Source organism: Pongo abelii, chromosome 13, assembly GCF_028885655.2.
Source record: "Pongo abelii isolate AG06213 chromosome 13, NHGRI_mPonAbe1-v2.0_pri, whole genome shotgun sequence".
In the NCBI taxonomy this organism is placed as follows: domain Eukaryota; kingdom Metazoa; phylum Chordata; class Mammalia; order Primates; family Hominidae; genus Pongo; species Pongo abelii.
The window spans coordinates 67615242-67637223 of NC_071998.2; the positions used below are offsets into that span (position 1 = coordinate 67615242).

Consider the following 21982-nt stretch of genomic DNA (forward strand, 5'->3'; position numbering starts at 1 on the left):
TATTTCCATTGCAATGGCTCAGAGGGAGACAGTAAGCCTAACTGTGCAGGTGCTTTCCAAGCTCTGCTTGCATCACAGCAGCTAATGTGTTATTGGCCTAAGCAAGTCATATGAACAAACGCAGAGTCAAAGAGTGAGGCAGAATGCCCCCCTCACAACAGGGGAATGCTGCAAAGTTAAATGACCAGATACAGAGAGAGGTAAAATAATGGAATCAATGGTGAAATTATTACAGAGGGAGACAGAAAACAAGCAAATAAATAGTGATAAGTACTGTAAGAAATAAGCAGAGTAGAAAAAGAATACTAAGGAGTAGAGGAGGGATACAGGGATAGTGTTATTTTTGAGAATATGGTTAAGGAAAGCTGCTTCAATTAGGAGGTATTTGAAGAGTGATCTCAATGTGAAGAGGGATCATTTGGGGGAATTTGAGGAATACAAGCTAAAAGGAACAAAATAGAAAAATAATGAAGAGAATAAACAAGAGTGAAAAGACAGTCTAGCTGGAAGTTATGAACTTGTATTCCCATCAACCCATGTGGTTGCCTGACCATTGATATCCGTTTGTTAAATGCACTTGCAGGATTGCATAGAGACGCCGACTTAATTTTACTGCTCACATTGTCTACAGGCCCGCTAGTCTGATGATAAGGTATCAGTAGTTAAGGCTGAGGCAGTCCTCATGTTGTTCTTTTCATTCCAAATGGATTGATGAATTTTATGCAATTAGAGAAAAAGTCAAACAGTTCGTATTGACCACGGCCACTAAAGGACAAATTCAAATTCTATACTTCCTCAGAGACCAGCTCAAATGTTTGACATAGCCAGTGAGTAGAATTAAACCTTCTTTGTTTAAGAATTGGTCCATTAACAGTATAATCTTGAGAAAAAAACAAAGCCAAACTTGTATTCAATACCACAAAGCTGCAATCAACTGAGTCTTTCTTAAAATGATATGAAAAGCAAGAAAATCTTTAGTATGCCATAATTAACATTCAAATAGAAGAGAAACCAATTCAGTAGTAAAAATATGTGGTTAAAAATGTCATAAGCTAACATTACTAAGTTCGATTTTCAAATCTGAAGTTTAGTTGAAAGGATATTTAGGATTCATTTTATAAAATATATAATTGATTTAAAATCACTGTCATTTAAAATGAAAGTTTTCTTTTAAAACCGATGATTACAGTAGTTCAATTTGAATACCGAATTGGAAAGATTTTATATCAAAAATCCCACTAGATGGCGCTCTTTTAACTTTCTGGAAGGGAAAGTTGAAGAAGGCATTTGAATCTCTGATGCTGGAATCAGCTAATTTAACATTAATGAAACTGAACTGGTGCATCTGACTCAGAATTTCCTTGTATATAAAAAGCAGAGTGTATAATCTACGAAGAGTATAAATGTGATAATTGATAGAGACTACTCTTTTTTTCCATCTTTTTTTTTTTTTTTTTAAGACGGAGTCTCGCTCTGTCGCCCAGGCTGGAGTGCAATGGCGCAATCTCGGCTCACTGCAAGCTCCGCCTCCCGGGTTCACGCCATTCTCCTGCCTCAGCCTCCCGAGTAGCTGGGATTACAGGCGCCCGCCACCACGTATGGCTAATTTTTGCGTTTTTAGTAGAGACGGGGGTTTCACCATTTTGGCTAGGCTGGTCTCGAACTCCTGACCTCCAGCTGATCCGCCTGCCTCGGCCTCCCAAAGTGCTAGGATACAGGTGTGAGCCATCACACCTGGCCTAGTCTTCTTAGCAGTGGAAAAACACCATGATTTCTTTCAAAGAAGAGATGCTGGGAACATTATGTCCATGCTCTTTGGGAAGTAAGGTTTTATAAAATATGAACATCGGAAAACTTTAGACATTATCAGGTTTAACTTAGTAAGTAATTGTTGAATTGAACTAAATAATTTAATTAGAAACATACTACTGTTAGGGCAAGGTGCGGTGGCTCACGCCTGTAATCCCAGCACTTTGGGAGGCCGAGGCAGGCGGATCACGAGGTCAGGAGATAGAGACTATCCTGGCTAACATGGTGAAACCCTGTCTCTACTAAAAAATACAAAAAATTAGCCAGGCATGGTGGCAGGCGCCTGTAGTCCCAGCCACTCGGGAGGCTGAGGCAGGAGAATGGTGTGAACCCGGGAGGCGGAGCTTGCAGTAAGCAGAAATTGCGCCACTGCACTCCAGCCTGGGCGACAGAGCAAGACTCCGTCTCAAAAAAAAAAAAGAAACGTACTAGTGTTATACATGAGGCTTAAATGTACCAATAGCCTTTTCTGTAATTACGTATCTGTCCTCTGTGATACTGTATGTAAATTCTCTCTATATAAAGTACTTAAGCTAGCTCTCCGTGATGTAGAAAATATTATTTATTGATAAGTGCTGGATCATATTACAACCTCTACAGCACATGTCTGTGTGTGCACGTGTATATATACTAGGGAACAAGGGATTTGTTGTTTTCTTACAACCTCACATATGTGTTTATTATGTCAGCAATGGTATGTCTTACCAGGATTTATAGAAGTGCATAAACTTAGAAAACAGTTTTATATATAATTCATAAAACAGCTCTTTATAGACTAGCATATTTCCAGGCAAATAATTATTAAATAAAGAATGCTGGCCGGGCACAGTGGCTCATGCCTGTAATCCCAGCACTTTGGGAGGCTGAGGCAGGCAGATCATGACATCAGGAGTTCAAGACCACCCCAACCAACATGGTGAAACCCCGTCTCTACTAAAAATACAAAAAGTAGCCAGGTGTGGTGGTGCACACCTGTAATACCAGCTACTCAGGAGGCCGAGGCAGGAGAATCCCTTGAACCTGGGAGGTGGAGGTTGCAGTGAGTCGAGATCACACCGTTGCACTCCAGCCTGGGCAACAGACAAAGACTCCGTCTCCAAAAAAAGAAAAAAAATTGCTGGCCGGGCACAGTGGCTCACGCCTGTAATCCTAGCAATTTGGGAGGCTGAGGCGGGCAGATCAACTGAGGTCAGGAGTTCAAGACCAGCATGGCTAACATGGTGAAACCCCGTCTCTATTAAAAATACAAAAAGTACCTGGGCGTGGTGGCACACGCCTGTAATCCCATCTACTCAGGAGGCTGAGGCAGAAGAATTGCTGGAACCTGGGAGGTGGAGGCTGCAGTGAGCTTAGATCGTGCCACTCCACTCCAGCCTGGGCGACAGGGCGAGACTCCATCTCAAAAAAAAAAAAAAAAGAATGCTAAAATGTGATTAAAACACTCAGAAAATAGGATATTTGAAAGTGAGTGCTTTGTTTACTTATGAATTAGTTAAGATTCTTACTGGGAATTATGTTATATTGTGATGAAAAAAGCATATACTAGAACAAGAATAGTTTAGATATAATGGAAATACAGAAAATACTGTGTACATTTATCAAGCTAATGCATCTCCATTGACAGTGAATCTCTATATTAATATTGAAGGAACAGTGTGCATTTAAGTACTTGGTAAGTGTTGATGTCAACTTAATTTTCTAAATAAAAGTGTAAACATGAGGTTCAAATTTGCTAGTAACCTTTTTCGTAATTGAACTATATTCTCTATTTGTGACTTTTTAAATGACCCTGGGTAGACATCTCTCAGGTGAATCAAAAGAACTTGCTTACACTCAGTAATAGCTAAATTCACTTTTTTTTCCTGAGGTTTTTTTTTTTTTTTTGAGACGGAGTTTCGCTCTTGTTGTCCAGGCTGGAGTGCAATGGCGCAATCTTGGCTCACTGCACCCTCTGCCTCCCAGGTTCAAGCGATTCTCCTGCCTCAGCCTCCCGAGTAGCTAAGATTACAGGCTTGTGCCACCACGTCCAGCTAATTTTGTATTTTCAGTAGAGATGAGGTTTCTCCATGTTGGTCAGGCTGGTCTCCAACTCCTGACCTCAGGTGATCTGCCTGCCTTGGCCTCCCAAAGTGTTGGGATTACAGGTGTGAGCCACCGTGCCCGGCCATTTTCTGAGTTTCTATCTTTCTTGACATCCCTACATTTTTGTTATTGCTGACCTCCTTTTCTTCCTATAAGTCCTCTTGGATTTCTATGTCAGCCCACTCCAGGTATACTGGCTTTTGTTGTAGGTCTCTTTTCTCAAGTTCATTTTGTTCCTCCCTAAATGAGACGGTTTCTTCATAGTTCAGTCCTCATTCTTCTGCTTTTCTTTATAATTCTTTACTCCAAAGTGTCATCCATACATTGAGTATCAACAGTTGCTTCTGTGTAGGGAGTCCCAAGCATTCATCTCTTATTTCAGACTCTCACTGGAATCCCATTCCTTAATTTCTAACTAACACTAGACATTTCCTCCTGAATTACTATTTACACTCTGTCCCGAATATTTTCCCCTAGATTTCAAATCTCATGGAACCTAAAACTAAAACTCTTTATCATCTCCTATAAAACCAATGTCTTGTTTTCATGTTTCAGTTGCTATAAATGACACAATCTTGGAATTATTATATTTACCTCATTTACCACAGTTAATCAATTTCAAAGGCTATAAATTCCATGTTTATGACCTCCATCACATCAATGTATTTCTATTCATTTGAGTTGCATTGGCCTAGTTGAGATCTATAATTACCTCCTGCCTAAATCTCCATAATGGACTTTCACTGCTCTTTAACTCTGGGACTTTCCCACCCCACTCCATCCTGGTCAGTGCTTCCTACCTGTATGTTTTATTTTACTTGCATTAACAGAAAAGTAGAGGAGGGTAGGCGAGGCAGAGTGACAGTGGCTGGCCTTAGAACTGCACATTGACATGTGGTCCAGGCTCTGGGGAAGGACTTAACAGAAATAGCAACACACACATGGTCACAGAGCTTCTAGTTCAGTCAGTGGTTCACAAAGGAGGGGAAGAAATCAGAGGCAGGAAATCAAGATCATGGTCAATATTTAGAAGTCCAGAGAGGAAGAGAGTTCATTTCTGGGAGTTCTTTCACATCCTGTCTAAATCAATATTGGCTCACAAATGGAGAGGTTGGGCTGAACAAACAAGGAGGGGCAGTGGTACCAGTGGATTCAGTTCAGAGTGAGCTATCTAAGCCCACTGCCCCTGTGCCACAGGGCAATTAAGAACAGACTCTCAGCACGTCACATGCACAGCCCAACCTCTCCATCCTTCTCCTGGGCCTACTTCACACTTCACTGCTTGACCTGTTCTTGATTATCCGAACCTTTGACCCTTGGACTCATTACCTATTTATAGACTGGCAGTTGCTGCCTGTCCTGACACTTAAGCAGCTCTGTGGCCCTGAGCCTGGCTTCCCTCCTCAGTCATAATTTGAATTTACTCCCTTTGATTACATGGCTTCCCTCTCTCAGCCAAACATCTCCCTTGCTACAGACTCAGCTGCAGGCCCCAACTCCCCTTTCTATAGATATAGGTATGTACAGAATTGTTAACTAGATAAGTAATTAAGTAGTGAAAAGGTAAAGAGAGAATTCTAGGATACTGAAGAGGCAGTTACTGCAAAAACCAGATACAACCCCAAGGGTTGAGTGAGCAAAGAGACAGACTTGGAAATTTAGAAGAGGGGCCCTCAAACTGAAACTCAGACTTCTGAGGCGAGGGGATGCTTGACTAGCCCTTGTGCCTCTGAGTTCTGAGAAGCAAACTTCTAAGGATGGGGAACAATGAGATTGGTTCTGACTGTTTTGAGATAGTGAGGTAATGCTGATTCTGCAAGTGTTGGAAAAAATGCAAGCTAGATTAAGGTGCTGCTAAAGTGATATGGCAGAGCATAACTGCTGCCCACTAGAGACTGAGAGGTCAGGGAAGACATCACCTCTATGATTAGGTGATATCTGAGCACAAAGCTGAATAACAAGGAATCAGCTTTTAATATCAGCCATGTTAAAATCTGAGATCAAAAGCACTGATGGACATCAGTATTTGGTACCCTCTTTTTCTGGGAAGAGCTCAGCTGTTTTAAGTATTTAGAGTCAGAGGAAGTTGCTTGAGAGTCCCTTATTGTACATCCCTCTTTCTAGTATTTTACCGGGATCACAGCATAATTGATATTTCAACACATGCTGGTAAGTCACCACATTCAGATACTTTTCTTTCTTGAATATTTTTACCAGGCACCCCGTGCAGGGATATTAAATTATCATGTGGGAGCTGTTAACTCTCAGGCTTATCTCATTCTCTGGGGCATCTCCTAGTTGACTTTGGCTCAGCAAACCCTTTAAAAATTATTTTAAAAATAATCATACTTTGATAGAGAGTTGTTGCAAAAAAATCTATAGGGGGGTCCCATATACCCTTCACCCCAGTTTTCCCCAATGGTAACATCTTATATAACTATAATGCAATATCACAATAAGAAAATAAAGATATTGGTACTATCCATGGAGATTATTCAGATTTCTCCACTTTTATATGCACTTACGTGTGTGTGTGTGTGTGTAGTTTAATGCAATTTTATATAACAACTGCCACAATCGAGATACAGAAGTGTATCATAAACATAAGGCTCCTTCCTGCTATCCATATGGAGCCGCACCTATCCATCCTACTTATACCTAACCTCTGGCAACAACCAATTTGCTTTCCATCTCTATAAATTTGTTACTTCAAGAATGTTTCACAAATATAATAATACATGTTTTCACTCAGCATAATTCCCCTGAGATCCATCCAAGTTGTTGCATGTATCCATAGTTCACCTTTTTTTATAGCTGAGTATTCCACAGTGTGGATGTACCACAGTTTGTTTAACCATTCACCAGTTGAAAAAAATGTGGGCTGTTTCCAAGTTTTGGCTATTCATGTACAGGTTTTTGTGTGATCTATAAGGTTTCATTTCTCTGGGATAAATGTCCAGGAGTGCAATTGCTGGGTCATATAGTAAGTGCATGTTTAGTTCTTGTGGCAACTGCCAAATTGTTCTCCAGAGCGCTTAACTATTTCACAACCCCACCTCCAGTGAATAAATGATCCAGTTTCTCAGTATCCTAACCAGCCTTAGTATTGTCACTATTTTTTTCAACCACTCTGATAGGTGTAATATGATAAGATATTCTGATATCTAATTGTGGTTTTACTTTTCATTTCCCCAATGGCTAATGATTTTGCACATGTTTTCATGTGCTTATTTCCATCTGTATACACTCTTCAGGAAATGTCTGCTCATGTCTTTTGGTAGGCTTTTGAGAGTTCACATCCATGTCTATCAATTATCCAATAAGGTTCAGAACCCACTCACAGCAATTCATCAATGTGCATACATAGTTTTCCCAGAGAGTTATAACATAACATACAACATAATAGCATTTCTGATACATCCTTCTTCACCAGTTTAGAAGGGCAAAATAATACATGCTCATTATAAAAAAATTAAACTTGAAAGAACAGAAAAAATACACATTGCCAAAAGTCTCACCATATAGAGATAACCACTGTTAATATTTGGTGAGCATACTTCTAGATTTCTTTCTGTATGTAAATGCTCTGCACACTTAAAAACTCACCAATTTATATAATTAGTGGGATACTATTCTGCACCTTGTTTCTCAGGAGCATATATTATCGACATCCTTCCACACTAGTATAGACTTTCATTATCATCTTAATGCCTGTATAGTAACCCACTACGTGTGTATGTTTACTTAACCAGCTTCCCTATTAATGGATATTTAGGTCGTTTCCATTTCTTTTTGCTATTATAAACAATGCTTTAAATAGTGTTCTTGGCTGGGCTTGGTGGCTCACGCCTGTAATCCCAGCACTTTGGGAGGCTGAGGCGGGTGGATCACTTGAGGTCAGGAGCTGGAGACCAGCCTGGCCAACATGGCGAAACCCCGTCTCTACTGAAAATACAAAAATTAGCCGGGTGTGTTGGCACCCGACTGTAATGCCAGCTACTTGGAGGCTGAGGCAGGAGAATCGCTTAAACCCTCCTGGGAGCAGAGGGTGCAGTGAGCCAAGATCGCACCATTGCACTCCAGCCTGGGTGACAAGAGCGAGACTCTTTCTCAAAAAAAAAAAGTTCTTGTGGGAATAATTTTTTAGATTTTTATAATTATTTTCTTAGAGTAAATCTGTGGAAGTGGGATTGCTGAGTTCGTCATATATACATGTACGTATATATGTATGCACGCTGATATATATATACACCTATGTACTATGTCAGTTTGTAAATGTTTAGGAACTGCCTTTTAGAAATATTGTGTCAATTTACATTTTCCCCTGCCCCGCTTAAGTAAGATTCTTTTTTTTTTTTTTCTGAGATGGAGTTTCGCTCTTGTTGCCCAGGTTGGAGTGCAATGGTGTGATCTTGGCTCACTGCAACCTCTGCCTCCTGGGTTCAAGCGATTCTCCTGCCTCAGCCTCCTGACTAGCTGGGATTACAGGTGCGTGCCACCATGCCTGGCTAATTTTTTTTTTTTGCATTTTTAGTAGAGATGGGATTTCACCATGTTGACCAGGTTGGTCTCGAACTCCTGACCTCAGGTGATCCACCTGCCTCAGTCTCCCAAAGTGCTGGATTACAGGCGTGAGCCACTGTGCCTGGCCTTAAGTAAGATTCTTACAAGGTTTTTACCTTTTTGCTTGTATTCCCCTTCCAGTGAATTTTTCTCTTTTTATTAAGGATTGGAACACATAGTCTAAAGAATTTTTTTTTTTCACTGTGTCACCCAGCCTGGAGTGCAGTGGCACCATCATAGTTTACTGCAGCCCCAAACTCCTGGGCTCAAGGGATCCTCTCTTTCACCCTTGGAGTAGCTGGGACTACAGGCATGTGCCGCCATGCCAGGGTCCAAATAACTTTTTATTGTTTAAAATTTTTAAAGCATAAACAGATGGAGCACAGGGCTCTGTGAAGTTAGATCAGTAAAAGTCCCATACCTATAAAACGGCCATCTTCTACACTTGTTCCTCCAGGACATCTTCTGCTTCAACAGCTTTGTGGTCTGCTTCAACAGCTTTGTTATCTGGCCATCTAGCCTGCTACCACAATGCCCATGGGGAATGATAAGGACAAGCAGCACACCAATGACATTTACTTGTGGACAAAAGAATTAAGATTAGGAGAAAAAAAATTCCAAGATTACTACCAGTACACCAAAACTTTAAAGATGAAGAGCTGTGGCATGGAAAGTATACATAAAACTGCAAGTCCTACTTGCAAAGTTAGAGATTTATTATAAAGTTAGATGATATTGCAATTGGCGGTCATTCAGATGCTCTCCCCCTCTTTTGTTTTTCCATTTGATCAAAGAATGAAGTATAGCATTTTAATTGTGATCTAGAGAAAGAATAACATACACTGACATACTTCCTAATTTGAAGCTCGAGTTTTATGGTAGTCATTGGGCTTATTTTTCAAGGTACAACAGAAATTTGGTTTAATGGTTTAATGAGCATACCTTTTACATGATGATGTTAATATATTTTTGCTTACAAACTTCCTTAGATGGATTAAGCAATGCAAAGACTGAATGCAAAATGTTGTCTTTTAGTATTTACAAAGCACGTTCATGTACATCTAACACTAGATAAGAATTCGGTTACAATATGCATCCACTTATTTCTAACACTTCCTCAGCAGAATTTTTTTCATTGCTTTATGCTTATACCTCTAACTGTTCAGCAACATCCCTTCCCCTTCCTCACTTCCACAAAATTTTCCTAGATTGTAGAAAACTAATATGAATACGTTTGCAAGACACTTAAGATGCATTTTTGGAGTTCTGGAAATTCTTGTAACTTTGAATTTGCAGTGCTAGATATAACAGCGGAATTTTGCAGCTACTGTGTATCTGGCTTCTTATTAATAGTGCAATGGCAAAATGCCTCATTAGTAGAGCTCTTCCCCTTCCTAGGCATTTTAGCCTCTATTTGTTTCTCCGTGCGGGTATTCTGAAGCAGACTGTTAGCTGAATGCGACAGAAGCAGGTGGGGTGGTGGCCAATCAGAAGGGCCAGGTTCCAGTTCTTCCACAGAACATTGGTTGTATGACCTTGCACACATCCCTAACATTTCAGCTTCATTTTATTTAAGACTAGGAGGTTGGAGACCTCATAAAGGTCCTTCAAATATAAAATTATATGAAAATCATTCATAAACTCACGTAAAAATTTACAGTTTTTGTCAGGCATTCTACTTGCAAAGGCACACCCTAAACATTTAATTTTGAAAAATCGGTGACTATGCACAAAAAGTAGTAAAATGACACAGGAATTAATAGAAATCCATCATTACTCATTTAGCGTGTAAAGAGAAAACGCTCAATGTACACTTTTTCGGTCCTGAAGATGATTAATTATAGTTCTCTAAACCTCACATTTAGCATCTCTGTGACCTCAGGCCTTTGGGATTACTTCTAAATAAGACCAAACAGGTCGAAAGATCTGTAATTGTAATTTATTTTAGGTCAGTGGTTCGGTGGAGGCTTAGGGGTCAACGGTCCAGCACTCCCAGTATTTCTTGGAGGGTGTTCAGCAGTTTCCACACCGGCTGATTCTAACTCTTATCTGCAGGGAAGCGTGTCACTCTTTGGAATGAAAGACAGCTCCGTATAAATGACTTGACCAAAAATGGGTGCTCATCTCAGACGCAGGGCAGGGACTATTGTAATTCCATCCTCGACTCGCAGCAGGAAGTTAAGTCCTCCTAAGGGCCAGGCGGTCGGAGGACCAGGCGGGGAGGTTACAGGCACCGAGACACCCAGGCTGGCTGGACCCTCCCACCCTGTAATGATGAGGGGAGATGCTCCCTGGGACAGCCCCCTTGAAGCTTCCGGCGACGGGGCTGGGATCCGCCTACCCTTACTCAGGGGCGAGCCCTGTCATACGCGTGGAGGCGGCCACTACCTTCTAGGGGGAGGGGCGTTCCCGTCGGGCGTAACCGCCCCGCCCCCGCCCCGCCCCGGGGGGCCGTTGGGGACGCTGATCTGCAGGAGGGGGCGGGATCGGAAAAAATCCGGTAGCTCCAGACCGGTGTCCCGTTGCCAGGCGATGGGGAGGAGGCGGGGCCGACAGGAAAGAGGAGCCGGGCTCTGCGCGAAAACGGCACCCTCCAGAGCCGCGGCCGCGCAGCCGCCTTTCCTCCCTCTCAGGGCTGCGCGCCCAGGTCTGCGCCGCGCTCCGCCTCCAGCCGCGCGCAGACTTGCGCACGCGTCGTGAGAGCGGTCGCTTCCGTCCTTCGCTGGGCTCCCTAGGGCTGCGCGTCGGGCCAGCGGGGGCGCCGCAGCCTAAGCTGCCCCGGAGCCGGTGAACCGAACGGCCTCGAGGGAGGGGCGTGGGGAAGGCGGCGGGAGGAGGAGCGCACGGGCCCCGGCTGCCGTGCCCACCACGGCTGAGGAACATGGTTTTCGAGTCGGTGGTCGTGGACGTGTTGAACCGGTTCTTGGGGGACTATGTGGTGGACTTGGACACGTCCCAGCTCTCTCTGGGCATCTGGAAAGGTAAGGAGGCCGCCGCCGCTCCCCGGCCTCTCGTGCTTCTCGGCCATCTCGCTGCCCGAGCGGCGTCCTGCGTTCTCGGGGCTTCGAGCACCTTGCTCGCCGGGTGCAGCCACCTGCCGCCGCCCGCCTCTGGGTCAAGTTACGTAAAGCCGGGTGGCAGTTCCCTGGCCTCCGCCCTCGAGTTGTTTATATTTTGGGGGAAAGGAGAGGGTCGTGAGTGCGGGATGAAAAGGTCTATATTTTCCGAGCGGAGCGGACTTGCCGTGGGCTCCGTGGGTCTGGCGTTCAAGTCCCGGCGAGGGGCCGTTCTCTACCCCTGGCCCCGCACGGTCCGGCTTTAGCCGCGCGGGGCGAGGAGGCGAGACGACGCCCTCCTGAGCTGGGTCCCATCCCTGTCCTTTTCCCCCCTGGGTTTATGACGAAGGCCCCAGAAATCCCCCGCGTGTTGCATGCTGCCTCGCACGTGAAGGCAGGGCGCTGTGACCGGGGACGCCCGCTTCCTTGCTTCCCCAGCCTCAGTTCCTGGCTAGACCCGTGGTGCTTTCTGCTCTCCCCCTTCCGGCCCTAGGACCCGGACCGCGGCTCTCTAGCCTGGGTTCGGCCGATAACAAAAAGGAAACTCACGTGCAGAGTAACTCAAACAGTTGCTTGTGTGGTTGCAGTTAACAGCCTGACCCAGGAATGTGTCGCATTTTCAAGGCTTTAGGATATGTGGGTCAGAGTGAATTGCCGAATTTTAAAGAAAAACCAAGGCGTGCGGTGCAACGTCTCAGACCTGCAAAAGACCGGGCTGAACAGGGCCTTACGCTGCCTCGGTGGTGAAGGACCGAGCTTTCCTAGTGTCCGTTTAGTTTGGTATTCTGCCTTACTGAGAGCCTCATTTTTAGTGTTTCCATCTGTTTTTGCATTATGCGCTTGTTTATTTTAAACACCCGCTAGAAATTAGACTCCTTTATGAAATGAATTTCCCAGGCCAAAGTGAGGGTTAATTTTGTGTGTGAATAGTGTGTGTGTTTAAATATATATTTAAAGTAATTTATTCTTGTCTGTGCACACACTTCCAGTCTTCTTCTAAAATACTTATCTTGACTCTTCTCGTTTATGAGATAATGTAAACAGGTAATTTAGTTTGATTTTAAAGAATGTTACTACGGTGGGGACCTAGTATCATGATGGAGAGTGAGTGGACTACAAAAACTAGGGAGATAGTGATAGCTGCTCAGCCTGTTTGATTAGTACGAGAAACTTGCAGGCTGTTTATGCTGCTTCTTAGTTGCAAAGTGAAAATAAAATTTGTCTCCCATGTACCTCAGAAGGAAGCCTTAAGAATACTTGAGGTGAACTTTGATCTGTAGTGGAATCTTGCTTCCACATTCAGGGTGGAGGTTTGTTTAGAGTGTGATTAATCAACTTATTTATTTATTTAAAATTTACATGCAGTAAAATTCACTCTTGTGATACCGTTCTGTCTTGACAAATGCTAAGAGGCATGTATCCACCACCACAGTAATGACACATAAAAGGTTCATCAAGCCTCCTGAATTCTCTCAGCTGCTCCTTTGTAGTTGACCTCACCCCGCCACCACGCCCGGCTAATTTTTGTATTTTTAGTAGAGAGGGGGTTTTCCAATGTTGGCCAGGCTGGTCTCAAACTCCTGACCTCAAGTAATCCGCCTGCCTCTGCCTCCCAAAGTGCTGGGATTACAGGTGTGAGCCACTGCGCCCGCCTGACTGTAAGTATTTATCTGTTTGCTCGTTGAAGAATATTTCAGTTTTTGGAGGTTATAAATAAAGCTGTCATAAACATTCATGTACAGGTGTTTGTGTGAACATAATTGTTATTTCTCTTGGATAAATACCTAAGAGTGGTTTTAAATTGGGTTGTACTTTTTTTTTGAGATTTATTTCATATACCATAAATTTCACCCTTTTAAAATGTACAATTCAGTGTTTTTTAGTATAGTCACAAAATTGTACAACCATCACCACTCTCTCATTCCAGAATATTTCAGCACCCCAAAATTAAATCTTATGCCCATTAGGAGTGACTCCCAATTTCCTCCCTTCTCACTACTCCACCTCTGGCAACCACTAATCTACTTTCTGTCTGTATGGATTTGGTAGTTCTGGACATTTCATTTAAATGGAATTATATAATATGTGGCCTTTTGTTTCTGGCTTCTTTAACCTAATGTATTTTCAAGGTTCCTCCATGTTGAAGGATGTATGACTATTTCATTTGCTCTTATGGTTGAATAATATTCCATTATATTCATAGACCACAATTTATTTATCTATACTCACCAGTTGCTGGATGCCTAGATTATTCCTAAACATCCACCTTTTGGATATTATGAATAATGCCACTGAACATTCATGTACAAGTTTTTTTGTGGATGTATGTTTTAAATTCTCTTGGATATATATATACCTAGAAGTGGAACTGCTGGGTCATATGCTGACTTTGTGTAACCTTTTGAGGAACAGCCAAACTCTTTTTCCAGAGTGTTTGTTTTCTTATTGTTGAGTTTTGAGAGTTCTTTAAATATTAAGGATACAAGTTCTTCATCAGATACGTAATTTGAAAATACCTTCTCAGTCTTTTCCCATTTTGTCTTTTGCAGAGCATACATTTTTAATTTTGGGAAAAGCCCAGTTTATAAAACATTTCTTTTATGAATCATGGCTTTTGGTATTCATATCTAAGAAATCTTTTCCCAACCCAAAGTCAAAGATGTTCTCCTATGTTTTCTTAAGGAAGTTTTGTAGTTTTAGGTTTTGGATTTCTTTTTGTATAAGGTGTGTGATATGTGTTGAAGGTTGAGGTTCATTTGTTTGCATGTGGATGCAAATATCCAGTTGTTCAGCACCACTTGCTAAAAAAGAGGATCCTTTCTCTATTGAATTACCTTTGCATTTCGTAAAAAAAAAATCAGTAGACTTAATATTGTGTGGCTTTAGTCTGTCTCAGCAATCTGTGTGTCTGTCATTTCACCAATACTACACTGTCTTGATAACTGTGTGTTTGTAGTTAGTCTAGAAATCAGGTAGTGTGATCCCTCTAACTTTAGTCTTTATCAAATAATTTAAAAAATAACAAGTCATTGTCCAGGTGTGGTGCTCATTCCTGTAATCCCAGCACTTTGGAAGGCTGAGGCGGGAAGATGGCTTGAGCATAGGAGTTTGAGATTACAGTGAGCTCTGATCATGCCACTGCATTCCAACCTAGGCGACAGACAGCGAGACTCTGTCTCAAAATAAAATAAAATAACATGTCAGTGTTTTATTTATAGAAATTGGTTATGTTTTGATAAATGAAACTTTAAATAATAGCTGGAGTTTTTAAAAAAATATTCTTTGAGAATTTCAAAAGTAGTAATTTGATAAATTTGGAGGATTTTTAAAAAACATTGTTTGAAAATTTCTGTAATAGAAACTAGGTGGCCAGGCGTAGTGGCTCATGCCTGTAATCCCAGCACTTTGGGAGACCGGGGAGGGTGGATCCCTTCAGACCAGCCTGGCCAACGTGGTGAAACCTCATCTCTACTAAAAAAATAAGATACAAAAATTGGCTGGGTACTGTGGCGCTCGCCTGTAATCCCAGCTACTCAGGAGACTGAGGCAGGAGAATCACTTGAAGCTGGGAGGCATAGGTTGAAGTGAGCTGAGATCACACCACTGCCCTCTAGCCTGGCTGACAGAGCGAGGCCCTGCCTCAAAAAAAAAAAAAAAAAAAAAAAAAGACAGAAACTAGATGCTGCATAGGAAAATTTTAAGATAATATTTTATGGTCTAACGCGAAGGACCTATTGATAGTTGTAAATGTGTGCTTTTGCTAGGCTTCTAAAATAATCCAGCAAATTTCAATATTAGCATGTTACTATAATAGTATCAATTAGTATTCAGTCATTACTAATAGTGGATGGTGCTCTGAAAATTTGTTGCTGAGATGGATTCTTTGGAAATCAGAATGCATTTTCCCGTGGAAGCATTCTTATATATGAATGAGGAGTTTTCCAAAAACCTGTTTAACTATAATGCAGCAGAAGAGTGCTACTGTACTGGGTTCAATACAGTAAGTAGACTCACTGCTAGAAGACTCTGTCTTACAGGGGATGAAAAAGGAATTGAGCTTCATTCCAGGACTGACTCTTGGCAAATTTTGATGTTGGTAAGGTATACTTTTTATACACTTCTATTTATAATTCTCCCTTCCCATGTATCATCTAGTTAGAGAGATGGTAATATTTCATAGACTCATCTGAAATTTATCTTCCCAACTTTCTCCAGCAATTTTCTTTTTCTTTTTCTTTTCTTTTTATTTGAGACGGAGTCTCGTTCTGTCACCCAGGTGGGAGTGCAGTGACGCAGTCTCGGCTCACTGCAACCTCTGTCTCACGGCCTCAAGTGATTCACCTGCCTCAGCCTCCCGAGTAGCTGGGATTAAAGGTGCCCACCACCATGCATGGCTAATTTTTGTATTTTTAGTAGGGGCAGCATTTCACCACGTCAACCAGGCTGGTCTCGAACGCCTGACCTCAAGTGATCCACCCGCCTTGGCCTCCCAAAGTGCTGGGATTACGGGTGTGAGCCACTGCGTCCGGCCGTTTCACATATTTTCTTTAAGAGCTAGGCTGCATCAGAATCAGCCATAGGTGCTTGTTATGAATACAGATTTTTGAACCTGCCCCCAGAGATTATAAATTATTTATCTGGAATAGGACATGAAAATCTTTTTTTAAACAAATGACACTGGAGACTGTGATGCACAGTTGGGTACATTTTAAGAGAACATTAGGGGGAAAAGTATTAGAATTTTAAATAGACGAAAGCAGTAGTCAAAGTGGCTTGTGTGATAGAATTATCATTTGTAACACAGGAAGTACCTGTACTTCATAGTCCCTTCTTAAGTTAGCCTCCTTTGTCTCTATTTTGTTTTCTCCGAAATCACGATACTTAGACAAATTTGTAATTTTTTTGATAATGCCTGACATCTTTATGTAATATTAGAAGTTCAGATTTCTTATCTATTAACTAACATACATATTCTGTTTTTGAAATGTTAATCTCCCAGTTTTCCCTTTATAATAGAATCATGTGTTTAGTGGCCACTTAGCTGGATACCCCCATGATACCAGAAGCAGTACAGAAGATGAAGATTCAGTTAGGATACAGTTTTTGATTTTTAAGGAGTCATTCTTCTGTGCCCAGAATACACTAGGGAGCCAAACAAATGATTCTTACAGTCTGGTGTTAATGACCAATTCTAATTCCTTATATATTATTTTTATATTTATGTTCTAAGATACTGTAATAAAACTTTAAAGACTGTGAAACATTTTATTATAAAAAGTGTTAGGAGATTTTACAGTACCTCTCCATATACCCATTATCTAGATTCTGTTGTTAATATTATGTATTAACAGCTTTATCGAGGTATAATTGACATGCAGTAAAATACACGTTAAAGTCTACAATTTGATAAGTTTTAGCATATATGTCCATGCAGGTAACAATCATCACATAATAATGAACATATCTATCATACCTAGAAGTTTCCTTGTGCCTTTTTGTAAATGGTAGCTTCTAACCCTCCTTGTCCCTTATACCCTTCTTGTCCTCAGGTTTTTGCTGATCTGCTTTCTGTTACTGCATATTAGCTTGAGTTTTCTAGACTTGTATAAATGGGATTGTACAGTTTGTATTCTTTCAGTCTGGCTTATTTCAGCATAATTATTTTGAGATTCATCCATGTGGTAGTACAATCAATAATTTATTCCTTTTTATTGCTGACCATAGCAAGTGGTGGTGAGGATGTGGAAAAACTGGAACTCTCTATTATATGTCTCCTGGGGATGTAAAATGTTAAACAACTTGGGAAAACAGTTTGGCAATTTCTTAAAAAGTTAAACATACATCAACCATATTATCAAGCCATTGCGTTTCTACATGTTTACCCAAGAGAAATGAAAGCATATGTTCATACAAAGATTTGCACACAAATGTGCATAGCAGCTTTATTTTTAATAGCCCCGAATGGGAAACAGTCCAAGTATCCACCAACAGGTGAATGGCTAAACAAACTGGCATATCCATATAATGGAATACCATTAATATTTAACCACACATGTTTTGTCACATACCTGTTCATCTGTCCATCTCTCTGTCCATGCAGCAATTCATATTATTAAATGTATTTCAGAATAAGTTGTAGAGATGAGTTCATTTCCTCCTAAATACTTCAGCATGTATATCATTAATTAGAGTGCAATATTTGCTTAGTTTTTTTCCTTTTGAGGTAAAATTTATGTAGAAGAAAATATACAAATTTTAAGTGTACATTGACTGAGTTTTGACAAATACATACACATGTGTAACTCAGACCCACTCAAGATATAGAACATGACCATCACCCCAGAAAGTCTTTTTCCTGACCTTTCCTAATTTATTCCTACCCTCATCTTCAGAGGCAACAAATATTCTAATTTTTTTTTTCTGTCATACATACACATCTATTCTGCTTTGCTGAGAGTGTTTTCTTTTCCTTCAAGAATGTTGGGGCCAGGCATGATGGCTCATGCCTGTAATTTCAGCACTTTGGGAAGCTGAGGTGGCCAGATCAGTTGAGGCCAGGAGTTCGAGACCAGCCTGGCCAATATGGTGAGACCCTGTCTCTACTAAAATTACAAAAATTAGCTGGGTATGGTGGCGGGCACCTGTAGTCCCAGCTACTTGGGAGGCTGAGACACGAGAATCGCTTGAACATGGGAGGTGGAGGTTGCAGTGAGCCGAGATCGTGCTACTGCACTCCAGCCTAGGTGACAGAGCAAGACTCTGTCTCCAAAACACAAAAACAAAAGAATGCTGGATTTTGTCAAATGTTTTTTTCTGCATCTATTACTATTATCATAGGATTTTTTTCTTCTTTAATCTGTTGGTGTGATAGATTACATTCATTGATCTTTGAATGTTGAACTAGCCTTGCATACCTAGAATAAATCCCATTTGGTCATGACGTGTACGTTTAGCCCTCAGTATCTCCAGGGGTTTGGTCCCAAGACCTGTGCAGATACCAAAGTCCACAACAGGGAGGGCATGGAAGCTCCCCACCACCTTACTTTGCCCTGTCCATCTCTTTATCTGTATCCTTTGTAATATCCTTTATGATAAACTGTTAAATATAAGTATTTCCCTGAGTTTTGTGAGTTATCCCAGCAAATTGTCAAACCAAATAAAATCAGGTGCGAACCCTGATTTATAGCTGGTCAGTCAGAAGCACAGATCACAGCCTGGGACTTGTGACTGACATCTGAAGTGAGGGGCAGTCTTATGGAACTGAGCCCTTACCGTGTGGGATATGACATTATCTCTCTTTTTTTTTTTTGAGACAGAGTCTCACTCTGTCGCCAGGCTGGAGTGCAGTGGCGCAATTTTGGCTCACTGCAACCTCCGCCTCCCGGATTCAAGTGATTCTCCTGCCTCAGCCTCCCGAGTAGCTGGGACTACAGGCGCCTGCCACCACACCAGGCTACTTTTTGTATTTTTAGTAGAGACGGAGTTTCACCGTGTTGACCAGGATGGTCTTGATCTCTTGACCTTGTGATCCACCTGCCTTGGCCTCCCAAAGTGCTGGGATTACAGGTGTGAGCTACTGCGCCCGGCCCGATATGACACTATCTCTAGGTAGATAATGTCATTATTTAATTGAATTATAGTTGGTGTCTGTTGGAGAATTGTTTAGGGATTGGGGGAAAAACTTCACATATCTGGTTATCTAAGGGTTCTGTGTTGAATATGAGAGTAGAGAGAAAAACCTTTATTTTCCTTTGACAGTATCTATCATATTTATAGCTGTTTTCTGTTTCTTATACTTGTTTCCTTTTTAAACAGTCTTCCCCTCCTCTTTTGCCTTCTCTGGTTTTAATTGATCATTTGATATGATTTAATTTTTTTCTCCTGTCTTAGCATACCAATTATACTTCTTAAACAATTTATTTAAGTGGTTGTCTTACAGTTTGTGCTGTTCACTTAAAACTAGTCCAAGTCCACGTCCAAATAACATTATAGGTCAGGTACAGTGGCTCACGCCTGTAATTCCAGCATTTTGGGGGACTGAGGCTGGTGGATCACTTAAGGTTAAGAGTTCGAGACCTGCCTGGTCAACATGGTGAAACCCCGTCTCTACTAGAAATACAAAAAATTTGCTGGGCATGGTAATGTGTGCCTGTAGTCTCAGCTACTCAGGAGGCTGAGGTATGAGAATCGCTTGAAGTGGGAGGTAGTGAGCCGAGATTGTGCCACTTCACTCTAGCCTGGGCGACAGTGCGAAACTCTGTCTCAAAAAAAAACAAAAACAAAAAAATCCCACTGTACTACTTCATGGAAAATGGAGGTAGTATATGTCATACTCTATCTTACAATACAGTATACAGATTCCTCCCTTCTGCCCATTGTAACATTGTTGTCATTAATTTCACTTACCTATAAGCTGTAATAATCCAGTGCATTGCTGCTATTAGTATTTTAGACAATCATTTTTCTATTAATTTAAGAGTAAGGAAGAAAAGACTTAATTTACCTTCATCTCTTAATTCTCTAATGCTCCTGTAAATCTGAGTGTTTGGTTTAAATCATTTTCCTTCTTTCTGAAGAACTCCTTTATTTATTTATTTGTTTTTATTTTTGAGATGGAGTGCTGCTGTGTTGCCCGGCCTGGAGTGCAGTGGCACAATCTCTACTTACTGCAACCTCTGCCTCCCGGGTTCAAGCGATTCTCCTGCCTCAGCCTCCTAAGTAGCTGGGACTACAGATACATGCCACCATGCCCAGCTAATTTTTGTATTTTTAGTAGAAATGGGGTTTCACTGTGTTGGCCAGAATGGTCTTGATTTCTTGACCTAGTAATCTGCCTGCCTTGGCCTCCCAAAGTGCTGGGATTACAGGTGTGACCCACCAAGCCCGGCCTATCTTAACCATTTTAAGTGTACACTTCATGTCATTAAGTACACTTACATTGTGCAACCATCACCACCATTCATCTCCTGAATTCTTCATCTTGCAAAACTGAACCACTTACCCGTTAAGCAATGACTACCCATTCCACTGTCTTCCCAGACCCCAGTAACCGTTATTCTACTTTTGATCTCTGTAAATTCGAATACTTGAAGTATAAGTGGAATTATATAGTATTTGCCATTTGTTACTGGTTTCTTTTACTTAACATAATGTCCTCAAGGTGCATCCATGTTTTAGGAAATGTCAGAATTTCAATAATTTTTCAAGCTAAATAGTATCCCATTGTATGTATATACTGCATTTTGTTTCTCCATTCATCTGTTGATGAATAGTTGGGCAGCTTCCATCTTTTGGCTATTGTGAATAATGGTGTTATGAACATGGATATTTTTCTTTGAAGTTAAGTCTGTGCTGTCAGATTTTTGGGTTATGTACCCAGAAGCAGAATTACTGGATCATATAGTAATTCCATTATCAATTTTTTTGAGGAACCATTGTACTACTTTCTATAGTGACTGCACCATTTTACATTCCTACCAAGAGTGTACAAAGGTCACCATTTTTCCACATCCTCACCAACATTTATTTTCTCTTTTTTTGATAGTAGTTATCCTAATGGATATGAGGTGATAGCTTGTAGTTTTCACTTACATTTCTCTAATTAGTAATGTTGAACATCTTTTCATGGGCTTATTGACCATTTGTATATCTTAATTGGAGAAATATCTATTTAAGTCCTTTGTCCATCTTTTAATCAGGTTGTTTGTTTTTTGAGTTGTAAGAGTTTACACACACACACACACACACACACACACACACACACACACACACACACACATACACAGAGGACATTAGCTGCTTATCAGATATATGATTTGCAAATATTTCCCATTTTGTGTGTTACCTTTTCTTCCTTTTTTTCCCTGCTAACTTTTATTTTAGGTTCATGGGGTACATGTGCGGGTTTGTTTTGTGGGTAAATTGTGTGTTACTGGGGTTTGATGTATAAATTATTTTGTCACTCAGGTAGAGAGCATAGTACCCGATAGATAGTTTTTTGATCCTCACCCTCCCACACCCTCTACCCTCAAGTAGGCCTTGGTGTTTGTTGTTTCCTTCTTTGTGTCCATGTGTACTGGATAGAGTTTGAATACATGTCTCCACCAAGTCTCATATTTAATTGTAATCCCCACTGTTGGAGGTGGGGACTGGTGGGAGGCAGTTGGGTCATAGGGGTGGATCTTTCATGGCTTGGTGCTGTCCTTGCAATAGTTCTTGCAAGATCTGGTTAAGTGTGTGGCACCTCCCTATGCACTCCCCCTCTTGCTCCTGCTGTGGCCATGTGATGTTCTGGCTCTGCTTTTGCCTTCTGCTGTGATTGAAAGCTTCCTGCGTCCTCCCCAGCAGCTGGGCAGATAGATGCTGGTGCCATGCTTCCTGTACAGCTTGCAGAACCATGAGTCAATTAAAGCTCTTTTCTTTGTAAATTACCCAGGCTCAGGTATTTCTTTATAGCAACACAACAATGGACT

The 21982-nt window shown here is 41.3% G+C and overlaps 2 protein-coding genes across 16 annotated transcripts in view; one reads left to right on the top strand and one right to left on the bottom strand.

Moving 5' to 3' along the window:
* Window positions 1-10371: 10371 nt before the first annotated feature.
* On the bottom strand, window positions 10372-11829 carry LOC129047878 (atherin-like). Of its 4 annotated transcripts, none has more exons than XR_008509738.1 (2): window positions 10796-11337; window positions 10372-10523 (listed from the first exon to the last, which is right to left on the bottom strand). XR_008509738.1 is itself a non-coding variant. In XM_054520076.1 (2 exons), the coding sequence occupies exon 1, from the start codon at window positions 11335-11337 to the stop codon at window positions 10846-10848; it is 492 nt and encodes a 163-aa protein (XP_054376051.1). In that variant the 5' UTR covers window positions 11338-11829; the 3' UTR covers window positions 10372-10523; window positions 10843-10845. The 4 variants fall into 4 exon arrangements, 2 of the variants coding, with proteins under 2 accessions (XP_054376051.1, XP_054376050.1); XR_008509737.2 differs by having other exon boundaries at window positions 10372-10642; XM_054520076.1 differs by having other exon boundaries at window positions 10843-11829.
* Window positions 11309-21982, top strand: part of VPS13A (vacuolar protein sorting 13 homolog A) — a 245159-nt gene continuing 234485 nt past the window's right edge. For all 12 annotated transcript variants that reach the window (XR_010136525.1, XR_008509734.2, XR_008509735.2 and 9 more), the window contains exon 1: window positions 11309-11435. Coding sequence is in view for 6 of the 12 variants with exons in the window: in XM_054520069.2 (XP_054376044.2) it covers window positions 11336-11435 (100 nt within the window). In the remaining 6 variants the exon portion in view is untranslated. The remainder of the gene's footprint in view (window positions 11436-21982) is intronic.

Excerpts from the sequence above, each read along its gene's own strand:
- LOC129047878 (XM_054520076.1), bottom strand. The coding sequence starts at position 11,337 with ATGTTCCTCAGCCGTGGTGGGCACGGCAGCCGGGGCCCGTGCGCTCCT.